Below are 12318 nucleotides of genomic sequence, written 5' to 3'. Positions count from 1 at the left end.
CATCTTAACATCAAAGCTCCTAGCAGTCACCAACTCCAACCATAATTTCTACACGACTTGATTTGAGATTAAGTTTTGTGTGGCTCCGCAATCTACGAACACCAGAATTGGTTATTCCCTGATCCAGTCACTCACCTTCATGGTGTGATTAGATGGTAAATCCCACCACCAAATTGACGGACAACCCTGCCACATCCAGATGCAGACGCTCCTCGACCGCATCCTCATTTGATTACTCACTCTCTGTATACTCTTCCTGAACTAAAAGAATCTAAAGGACGCGCTCCTTACAATGGTAGCATGGGCATATTTCTCGTCAAAGCGGTACCATAATTCTTTTGTTATTTTAACCTGTACTTCTGTATCTGTGAGGCGCTTGAAATTAGCCCCGGGACTGGTCCCTGTAATCTTCTCCTTCGGCGTCTTTTTCTGAAATAACGCCATTTGAGTCCTCGATGTCATGGTTGTCAAGGTGTTTTTGTAGAATCCTCTGATATTGTCGCTCTGCTGGTCTTTTTCAAATGTTTTTTATCCTCTATCATCTGGGTGAGCCCAATTATTTCCCTCAATCCACGCGGTTTTAAGGGGTAGATGGCTACTCATATGTCGGGTTTTAGGCCTTTCAAGAAGTTCTCTTCCAGTCCTGCTTCAAAAATACCCCTCAACATCCCTGACAAGAGCTCAAACTTCTCTCGGTATTCCCTAATTATCCCCTCTTGTAGATCTCCTTTCTGAATGGCTCGGAAACACACCAACAAGCAATCCTTAAACTCCACCCATGAGTGCATTGGATACCTTGACTTCATCCACTGAAACTATGCTGAAACATTTCCCTCCAAGCACAATCCCGCTGTCATGAGTTTATCTTCCTCAGTTAACTCATTGATTGCAAAGTATAGCTCCACTTGATACACTCACCGTGTGCATCCTCCCGTTCGAAAATTGGCATTTCAGTTTTCTGACCCTTGCCTCTCCACCCCAACCTCCACTTCCTCTGGTATTTCCCCCCATATATCTAGGATGGAACTCTCTCCTTCGGTCAAAGGCATACCCAACTCCCGATTCCCTCCTTCCTCTATTGTGCTCTTTTGTGCCCCTTATACCATCCCTCCAATTTTCGGCTAATCCCCCTCCACCAGAAGTCTCCACTCCCCCTCCTCTTGGAGTCCTAAGGGAACGCTCTTGTTGGTATATGACGTGTTTCTCGTTGTCTTCTCGTTCGATCTCCTTTCCTTTGACCTAACCAAGGATTCCTTGATCAACCCTTGGTTAGGGTTTGCAACTGGAGCAATCGGAATGGGCTTGGACTGCATTTACATGAGTTTATTTATCTTCTCCCTCATTTCTCTTATGCTCTCAAATTCATCCTTCATTCGACTTTCAATGGAAGAAAACTTGCCCTCCATAGTGGCGAACCATTCTTCATTCCCGATATGATTTGCCCAATATATCCTTCTAGCATATCAACTTTCTTTACTGTCATCCCACCAAGATTTAGGCTCTAATACCAATTTGATGCACTCCATAACCAAAAATCAAAAAGCAACAACGACGACGTAACACTACCAACAAAAGCTGTTTCGCATTGATTTTAATAGCTACCATGCCATCACCATGAAAATGTTAAGTTGCATGGCAAGAATGCTCCGTAATTTCAAGAATGTGTTGTAATAAATAACAATAACCAAATGGCATATATTCTCAAGCTTCCAGACAACAAGATATCCTCACCATCCGCATTGATTTTTGATAGCTACCATGCTCATCACCATGAAAATATTAAATTACATGCCAAGCATGCTCCGTAATTTCAAGAATGTATTGTGATAAACAACAACAACAAGATGGCATATATTCTTAAGTTTCCATACAATAAGATATTCCCGTCATCCATAAATACTTGCATCTTTAAAAAAGCTTTCTCATGACTTCTTAGGGTCTATTTAGGGCCGCTTCGTTCGCGCAGCGTAACCCCAAACCGTGAATTTTTTTTTCTCATTTGGATGTTGCATTTGCGGCCGGCCTCCGCTAAATTAGGCGAAACGTGGGCCACGGGTTCAATCCCGCGGCCCCGCGTTATGTTCTAATAATGCCTTGATTACCCCGCGCTCCCCACGTCTCCCAAACCCTCTTCTGCCTCCTCAGTGTCTCGCCAAAGCCTCTTCTGCACTAGCTTCTAGCGAAGCTAAACCCATGTGGAGTTGAACGTCTCCCAGGAGGCCTTCAGTTTCTTCGGTCTCACACATGGGGTCCAAGCTGGCGGTTGTTAGGCCATCACCGAAGCTCAAATCGAAAATCCCTCGCATTCCCCCTGTTCAGCAAAAAGAGGCGCGATTTCCTTTCTACTCCATCCGGTTCAAAATGGCTTCAATATTCGACTCTAGTTCTTATTCCTTCGTGTTATTTGAGTTGTGGTTAATGAAAGCAGAGAAGGATTACAATAGGAGTTTACTGCTGGTAGATTCACTCAAAGGTAAATCCAACCTTCATTTATTATTTTTCATTCTCCATGGGATGGATTTTAGGTTTCCATCACTACGAAAGATTCTGGTTATTGTACTGCATCGAACAATTGTTTCGGACTGGTTTTTGATTAATGGAATTAATAGAAAACTTGATTAATTGTTATGTTTAGTTTGAAGGAATTGTATGGGATTTAAATGGATTTTATTTCTTCATGCATTTTTTTTTATTTAATGGAATTAATATAAAACTTTATTAACCTAGAAAATATGAGTAAATGTATTTCAATTCCACACTAAACCTTAACTAATTGATTTTAATTTAAAATTTTACAATTATTTTATAATTATTAATTAATATAATTTAGTTTTAAATTCATTCAATAAATTTATATGTAATTGTTATTAATATAATTAATATGATTAATAACTAATATGTAAATAAAGATTTACATACGTACCACTAAATTTCAATGTATGTATAAACAGTTTTACTAAATAGGAGTATAATGGTCATTTATTTAGAAATAGCTGTCATAAAGCCATTGTCAAACAGCTGCAACAAATAATCATCCAACTTCCCTGTCACAGCTTCCCCGCAGCAACTTTCTGGGGTAGCTAAGCTGCAGCTGAAAAGCTGCCCCAAACAGACACTTAGATTGAAAGGTGCAGCTAAACAAAAATGTCCAACTTAAGTATAATACAGGTCAACAAGGGTGAAGTATACTATCTTATAATCTAAAGTTGTAGATAAACAATAAACCAATCAGATATTTCTGGCGGTATAATAATTAATTATATGGAAAGCTATTTTTCATATAAAAAATCTGAAATGAAACATAACCTTGAGCTATAGCTTCTAGCCACATATCTTCCATGTTCTGCACTTATATGTGCAATTCGACCAAAGCTATTAGCGCCATCTTTTGAAATGCCAGCCCACCATCCCAACTGCATTTTTTCCCCAAAACAAAATTAGAAAAAAAAAAAAAAAAAAACCATAGGTATAAAGCAATAAAAACGCAATGCATGCTTAGTAAAATAAAAGCATATATTCACAAATGCAAAATTATGCAGAGTTCCTAATCCATTTGAACATCCTCCAACCATCCTTTTACCAGCAAAATGTCAAATCTTTTACATTTCAATACAAAAATCGAGGCACTCTGAAAATGCATCTAGCAAAAACAGAACTTCAACCGTATTATATCTAACAAATGTTAATGTAGGGACCGGAAATATATCGAATAGTATCACGTTGTTCAGTATTCGCATTTACTAACTTTTTAATAACTGTAACCGCAGTCAAAAAATTGATTGACAAACTGCAAATCATTCAAGGTTTTACAAGCTAACAACTTCGCGATTCCGATAAAATATGGCTGCTCGAAAACACAAAAGATGACGCTCTATAAAAGTGCTTCCATCATAAGGGTACAAACCAAATAAATACAAAGTAAACATAAAAAATTTAATATTTGAATTGTGAATAGATCAAAAACTCTGCAATCATAATTAAGGGAAAAATGATAATATGAATATGGCAAAACACTGCCATAATCATCATCGTCAGCATGATTATCACCATCATTTTTCTTCTTATGGCCGCCATGAGTTTGCCAGAAAACACAATATCTGTGGCATTTTTAACTTTCTGGATGTGGCATGACAGCATTTAGAAATAAGGATATCAGCATAAATCTCTGACTCTCCCAGAAAGTACCATGAATTACGCAATGTACTGGGAAAAATTCTTTCAACATTTTGAGCATAATAAGAAAATATTAACCATCAGATTATTGACGTGCAAAGAAAAACCATCTCATAAATAAGGATGAAAAACATTTAGTTAGATTCCTGTGTTTAAGACGTACCAATCCAGTGCCAGCATTATCTTGAAGAAAGGTTGCATCATTGTACCTCTCCTCTCCAATTGCCTTCTGCAAAGCACAAGATTAATGGTGATAAATGTAAAGTAAATGCTATAAGATTTTGAATAAAACAGTGTAAGGTCCTAAAAATCTTCTTACATTGTATTCAAGTATTGCAGAGCCTACAATATCACTTTTTTTAGCAGCATGAAGTGCTATCTTGAGCTTTGCGGCAGCCTCATAATCTTCTCTAGCAACAGCATCATTCAATTGCATCTGAAACAAGCCAATAGCATAAGCTAATCTACCTCAAACAATAAAAGCCCACATTTTCTTGTTATGGAGCATTAAAAAAATGAGATCTAAGATATTTCTACTAAATAACTTGCTAACGTATTCAGGAAAGCAGGGAGTGACAAAAATAGGTAATGGCATAAAAGAATTTGATAGCTATCATGTTTTAGCAAATGCTTCCAAAAACATACCAAGATAAAGTTAATATATCTTGTATCAAGTCAAAAATAAAATTCTGCAATAGAAAAATTGCCAAAGGAATGACAAAGCATCCAACAACCAGCTAGGGTACTACAGTGAAGCAAATCATGATCATGATTTTAAACTGAGGACAAACAATCCGAAGTTCAAAGCAATACAAACGAATCTAGAACTAGCTCATAACATAAAGCTGCAATAAAATAAATAAACTAAAAAAAGGGGGTCTGCATCTAAATCATAAAATTAATAAATTATATTCTCAAGCAAACAAATCTTAAGTTCTTAAAGACATTTTTATGCAAAGCAGGAAGCAAAGGTAAAGATTTTGGTGGATTTTTTACACCTAGAATTTATTAGAATAAGGAAATCAAACGTTTAAGGAAAAACTAGAGAGGCAAAGATAAAAATAGAGATTGAAAAAAAAAAAGATAAGAGTGAATTTAATAGGGATCAAAAGTGGTGGAATGAATGTTTGCAACTCCACTTTGACACAGAGAGAGAGAGAGAGAATAGGTAAAAGAAATGTTGAGATAGCAAAGGGGTTAAAAAGATACGAGGGCTAGTAAGTAGGTTCGTTTACTTAAGAAGAGAGAGGGGAAAGTAAGAATAGAGAAGATGGGGTATACGTTTCCATGCTTTCATTTCCATTTTTCAATAATCATCAAGAAGTATCATACAAGACCATAGAACAGCACATACAAACTAAGAGCTCATAATTGCAGGAATGTGGGAGAGCTTTTGATTTTATATACTTCGTATCATACTTCCATGAAAATGATTATCGGACTAAAAAATAAGGAATAGAGGAATAAAAAATTGTGATTTCATGTATGGGTGCAGAAAAGTAAGAGAGAGGTAGTGACATTTAGGAAGCAAGAACCAACAAAAGAAAATTTGAGACTTAAATGTCACTCTCGCTTAAAAGTTACTGAACTGTAATATCAAATATTGATAGAATGCAGCAAAATGAGTGTTTGCAATTATTGTTTACGCAATAGTCTGAGAAAGAGAGAAATATGAGAGTAAAATATTGAGAAAATTAAGAGTTTAAAGAGGGGTTCAAGTAATTTCTTTACCCTAAGGAAAGAAAGAAGAGAGAGGAGATTGAGAGGCAAAAAAGGTGGAATCAAGAATACATGCATCTGTTTTCAATAATAATCAATAATGCTCATACAAAGAGATTAAACAATTTTATTTAGAGCCACAGACTTAGAGCTCTTAAACCATAACTTAAGAGTTTATTACTCATAACAAAATAGTTATTATGTCTCTCTTACATGAATTAAATGCAAAATACAAAAATTAACATACTTAATGTGTCCTTAATAATTATAATTCAAAACAAACATATGAGCCAGTTCCATTACAATCTCCTCCGTGGACATCAAATTTTCAATCAAGCTAGCATATACAACTCTTTAGATGGAGTGTTCTACCAATCACGGGGTATTTGATGTGGTTCAAGACATGGATTGAGTATGCATTTGAACTTCTAGCTATTTATTTCCTTTTGTATGTACTTCATTTTCATGAAAAATAATAATTCAATTATCATTTTCTTTGGGAATATTCTATTGATAAGAATTATTCCTTTCCTTAGGATTGGTAGAACGCTCCATATAATAAGTTATTTTAATTTTAAATCAATTTCACTTATTCATGTACCAAGTACGTGTAATTATCATCATCACTTCAATACTGAAAAAAGTCCCCTCTTTTCTTGCTTGATTCCATCTCCTCTCTCTCCCACAAGTTCTTCCTCACCACAAATTTTGAGGGCGAGATTTTCTCTTATTCTTCCTTTGGTGGTCAAACATCTCTTCTCACATTATATCTTCATTTTCATCCTCTCCACTCACAATCAATCCTCTCAAAAATAAGGGTTGAATTAATGAAAAGTTGGGCAAAATATAAAGAAAAAAATAACGCATTGAGAACTATCATTAAGAACCCATCACTCCCTCTATTTTTTTAATATTTCATGCAAAATCTACATCAATATGCATTACGAAGACTTCGCCATTACAAAAACAAAAAGGAATAAAAAGGGCATAAAAGTACTTTATTATCCTAAGTGAATGGAAAATAGATATCCATGATTTAATAACAACAGGCTGAAAACTAGACATGGGAAGTCCATACAAATGAGGAAATAGAAAAGGCAAGCATAAGATAAACATATAAATGGTGCAAGAATATCTAATTAGAGAAAAGTCAAATATGATGATGATGTTCGAATTGATGATTAAGAAATATCAAAAATGATGCAAGATTGGTGGGCATCATGGAATAGTGTCTAGAGCTAGAGAATATAACGAAGTGTAAACAAGAATTGGGAATAGGTTTGGGATTTTGGCTATTAATTTTCTTTAAGAGAAGGAAATGGCGCAGGCGTCAAAAAGGTGGGCACGAGAGTCACCGGGTCTCGCGGCCCCATAATTTGGAAAGAAATTGAAAGAGGTGCCCTTTGATTTGGCTCTGCTTGCTTCCGTGATGCGGATGTCCGCCTTATCCTTGCTTCATTTCTAGTTATTTTCTATATATATGTTGTATTAGGGTTTCAAGTGACAGTTTTGCCATAAGTTTTGTTTGGGACAGCCATCGTCATCTCCTTTTGAGAGTTGTATCCAAGGGTCGAGTGGCGCTCCGCCTATATCTCGCTCCCGATGTGGTGTTTATCCTTCCCCAACTAATCTGCATTCCCCCTGCTTCACTGCCACTCATCCCTCTTTCGCTGCAGCCACCCAAAACAGCCGTTCCCAGCCGTTTTTCTACAATTTCAACCGCTGCCTTCGCCTTCCACCCCCCATTCACTGTGTTGCTATTCCCGGCCTCCCAGTTCACTGTCATTGTTGTCCTAGGCCCCTCTACCTTCGCTGTCGCAGCTTCACAAATCCTTCCTTTCGCTGTTTTACCACTGTCCAACAATCCAGCATCGCTGCCACAGCCCGCAACCCTTCCTTTGCTGTGTTACCCCTGTCCAGCCGTACGGCATCACTGTCGCAGTCCTGCAACCCCTTCCTTTGTTGTTTTACTGCTGTTTCAGCCTCTCACAAGCCCTGCCACCCCTCACCCACTGAAACAGCCACCCTCCAACACCCCATTCTACCCATGACAGCCACCTAACACCACTTCTAGCTAAGTTTGTGTACTAAGTAAGTTGTTATTTCCTGTTTCAGTGTGTTAGTTGTAATCTCCTATTTGCTTTCAGCAATAATTTTTTGTTTTTTCGTTGTTGTTTTGGTTAATCACATATTTACAATTAGTAATAATATTTTGTTTTTCCATTGTTCTTTGGGTTAACTCCGGCATCAGGTAATTAATATAGTTTAGCAACAAACAAATATTAAATATATCAGAAATGGCCTAAGTGTATGCTTGTGCATCCTTACATTATCTGCCTTCACAAAACAAATATATTTGTGTGCAATTTCATAAAACTAAAACTAGAATATTGGCATCTAATTTGTCCAGAATAGAAGTAGAGGAAACCTGGGAAATATCTATGATTCCCTGGCGAGAAAGATGCTAAAACCTAAATTTAACATCTAAAGAAGTTAATTAACAGAATCTTGGTTTCACTTAACACAATTAAGGATCCTCAATGAGCCGAACTGCCCTTCTCAAAAGTCAAGTAGACCAAAGCAACCATACAACATTTTTAAGATACACCTCTAGAACTAATGAAGCGATAAACATGATATCTTTTTAAAAAACTTCAAGCAGAAGTACAATCAAACTTGTGGAGCATAAATTATGTTCTATTCCAAATCAGATAACTTTCAATAGCAATATTTCAAAATTAAAGATTTCTCAACTAACTATATTTTTTTCAACTATGGCTCCAAATCTGAAGGTAAACAAGTGTTAATAATCATGACATCTTGGATTTGGCCACTTAAAGTAAACCATGCGTTTTTCATGAAATAGGATAAACATGTGATGAATCCAAACATATTTAAGGAAGTAATAAGATCCATAAAAGGAACTTTTTCATGGGATGATGAGAATGGTATGCCAATAGATTCTGGTCAAACCAACCATTGTGTATTTCATTAAGCATTAAAGCTACTCAATCACAGCTCTGAAAAAGCCTAGCATATATTATTGGTTCTTCCTTGATCAAAATTATCCCGTTTCTTTCCTTCTTACAAAAAGAATAATTGTATTGTCTCTTCTTTAGCCATTATTTTATAACCAATATACCAGATTAATAATTTGTTCTGTTTTTTTTTCTCATATTATCGAGCTAAAATAGAACCGAGGGTGCATAAGCTCTTTCTCCATCCTATTTCACAAACTTTAACCTGTTCCTTACATCCTCAATTCCACTTTAACAAGTCAATGTAACCGAACAGTGCTTAGAACATTAAGTAAAATTGCAAGTTGCTGCCATATTATTTTTAACTGGAATCTTCTACTACAACGATAATTTTGGTTAGCAAATGTTGAGTTTTCCATGTAATTACAATGATTTATTTCATAAATTCAACAGAAATTGTTGCTAACCAATATGAAAAATATTTAATTCAAAACAAAGGAGTGATACCATTTTGTAAATTAATTTTAAGCATTTAAGGGGCAATTTTATATGAGATAAAAATCAATTAAAAGTAAAACCATTGCAATTATTTTAATTTCTTTACTGTTTGCTATAACATAAAGCGTTGTTTATTCGAAATGTTAAAGTAATTAACGGAATAAGTTCAGTGCAAATCATGGGTTTGTAGCAGCACATGTTTGAATCATAATAATAATAACAATGACAATAAAACCCTGCAACTTGATCCCGGCAAAACTTCCATCTGATTGCCTTACAATTTAAATTGAAATAAATTTTAAAATGGATTCTCTTCTATCAATTTTACAAATTGCTTTTAATTTTATAAAACAAACAAAGAGATTAAAAAAATATTTCTTCAAAGGAAAGTTGTATATTTAGTTGGAATATTAAGAATGATGTATATTTAGTTTGAGTTAGCTTTGTATTCAATGAATACTCCTAGTTAGTAGAATGGCAGTGAAAATAACGAACCATGTCTTCCCTTTTTTATTGGTATTCTCTTCTTTCTTAATTCATGAAGTGTTGAGAAACACAAAATGCTCAAATTAGATCTAGGATCCTATCAATGGTGCTATTATTGGGATATACATGCTCCCCATATCACTGATTGTATTTCTTCTTCATTGACCATGCCAACAGCACCATCATCTCCACCACACCGAAATAATGCACCTGCAAACCACTTGACACTACCTCTAATTTGCACCAACAAAACTTGTTTATATTTTGGTTCGTTCTCATGCGATATTTGTCTCCAATCCCAATTCATTCCTAAAATTTGTCGTCTCTTATAGCATCAATCACAAATTTCAGCATGGCATTTATCGATTTGGCTAGATCCAGCGTGAACAATATTTAAGTTCCAAGAGCAGCTCCCAGGCCTCACAACCGCAATTCGCAAATCTCACCACCAGCTAACTTCCGACATCATCTATGCATTCCTCATTGGAGACATCTTCAAGTTCCACCCATACTTAATTTTATCTTCTATAAGTCCTGCTAAATCTTGCTATGATCTTCAAATAATGAGAAATGTTCACCCATATCCATCGGAGAACTCTGTCAATTCTATCATTTCTTTTGCTCCATTGTTGAAAATTGCAACAACACAAGTATGGTGGATGTCACTTCCAAATCAATAGGCAAAACCGGCTGACCTCCGACAGTCCTTCTTTAGCCAAGAATTATCATCAGTCTCTATCGATTCTTAAAACCACCAATCCCGCAATAAATGCTAACCAAGTTCTAGCCAAAAATCACCAAATCCAATCATGCAAACTTGCCTGCTTCAAGTTTTCTACGATGTTTTATTACTTTTCTGGCTATTGCAACGGCAACAATAATGAATTCACAAATGATCCGATCATTTTTAAATGAAGTTTGACAATTATTTGATAGAGGTTTGTGGTACATGTCTCAATAATCTAAATGATAATCAAGTATCTACATTTGTATTCCTAAAGGATATTACCTTTGATAGATGAATGTTAAAAAACATCTTAGACTGGCAGATCAGCACCAAGCATAAGTAGCACTTGTGACATCTACATCCACAACTTCTCGTTCAATAAAATATTTAGAATTGACTAATTCAAATCTCATTCAAGCACAAGCAAAAGATGGCATGGCAACGCCGACATTTTGCAAATTGAATAATTCAATGAAAGCCTCTCTCATGTTGATGGAGCTCCATGCACTACTTTGAATATCAAATCAGCTGAAATTTTAGAGCCAATCATAGCTGTAATGTTGGTTGACAGTATTCTTTATGATGGAATGGATGTGTAAGCCTAAACCATTGGCTCTCTTGAAGCATGGATCATGCCCTTCGAGTGCACCATCAATCCATTTCATCTCTTGTGGCATGTTAAGAATGATGTTCAGTTAATTAGCATTTGGTTAGCTTTTTGGTGTTAGTTTGAATTAGCATTGCATTCTGTAAATGCTCCTAATTAGTAGCATAATGGTATGAAAAAAAAAATTCAACCTTTCCCTCTTTTTATTGGGCTTATCATCTTTGTTCAACTATTGGAGTTTTGAGCTGCCCTAAATGCTCTAACTACATCAAGAATCCTATCAAAAATACCTTCAACACTGACACAATCCACTCCTGCTCTTCCATCTCCACAAAATGCCGCTTCCACCGTTTCCAATCCCAATTCTTTAATTCCATTCCCTGCCACTGCTTCCTCACCCTTCTCAGCCACGCCATCATTACCCAGTTGCAACACGCCAATATCCGACAGTTTACGAAACGAATTTACGCAATCTTCCACCCTCTTCACAGCGCTCCTCATGAATTCGTGCAAAAGCAAGTCCAACCTCCTCCAATCGCCATCTTCGCCGGGCAGAGGCGAGCCTGAATGAGAATTGCGGCAACGACAGATGCCTGACTCCAGCCTCTTCAGAGGAGAAAGCAGGCAACGAGGGGACGCGGCAATGAAGCTGGGGAAGTGAGAGGAATAGCGGGTAGAGTTCGAATCGGCGCGGTTGAGAGCTGTGGAGGGTAGCCGATGAGCTGACATCGATGCCATTGAGGGAGAAAGAGAGATCACTGTTGAATCGACAGAATGAGAAGGGGATAAGGGATAAGAAGATGATGGACTTACATGAAGCCGGCCATCGGCCCAGGGTTTTAGCTCGCGCTGTGGTAGTAAATTTGTAAATTTATGGGTCAAATACGAATTAAAATTTTTTAACCATTTATTTACAGATTTTCTTGGAAAAATTTAGAATCCAATAAAATTAAATCACGTGGTGATAGAAAAATAAACAAAAAATCATTTTAGCACAATAGAATATTTTCCCTTATTATTTTGTGTTATTCAGATGTTATTGTAGTGGTATTCATATGTTATTATGTTCTGAGAATATTTCCGGTGTTATAATAACATAATAACACATCAATATCACCACAATAACACAG

The 12318-nt window shown here is 36.2% G+C and overlaps 1 protein-coding gene across 3 annotated transcripts in view; it reads right to left on the bottom strand.

Moving 5' to 3' along the window:
* LOC110032176 (protein EXECUTER 1, chloroplastic) overlaps window positions 1-12025 on the bottom strand; it is a 37328-nt gene extending 25303 nt beyond the window's left edge. For all 3 annotated transcript variants that reach the window (XM_020735716.1, XM_020735724.1, XM_020735732.1), the window contains exons 1-4: window positions 11479-12025; window positions 4493-4609; window positions 4337-4402; window positions 3307-3413 (exon numbers count right to left, since the gene is read on the bottom strand). In XM_020735716.1, coding sequence (XP_020591375.1) covers window positions 3307-3413; window positions 4337-4402; window positions 4493-4609; window positions 11479-11607 — 419 coding nt within the window. In that variant the 5' untranslated portion in view covers window positions 11608-12025. The remainder of the gene's footprint in view (window positions 1-3306; window positions 3414-4336; window positions 4403-4492; window positions 4610-11478) is intronic.
* Between the last annotated feature and the right edge of the window lie 293 nt (window positions 12026-12318).

This window comes from Phalaenopsis equestris, unplaced genomic scaffold, assembly GCF_001263595.1.
Source record: "Phalaenopsis equestris unplaced genomic scaffold, ASM126359v1 Scaffold000002, whole genome shotgun sequence".
Taxonomy (NCBI): domain Eukaryota; kingdom Viridiplantae; phylum Streptophyta; class Magnoliopsida; order Asparagales; family Orchidaceae; genus Phalaenopsis; species Phalaenopsis equestris.
The sequence above is the reverse complement of the archived record's forward strand: the minus strand, read 5'-3'. Positions and strand labels throughout refer to the sequence as shown.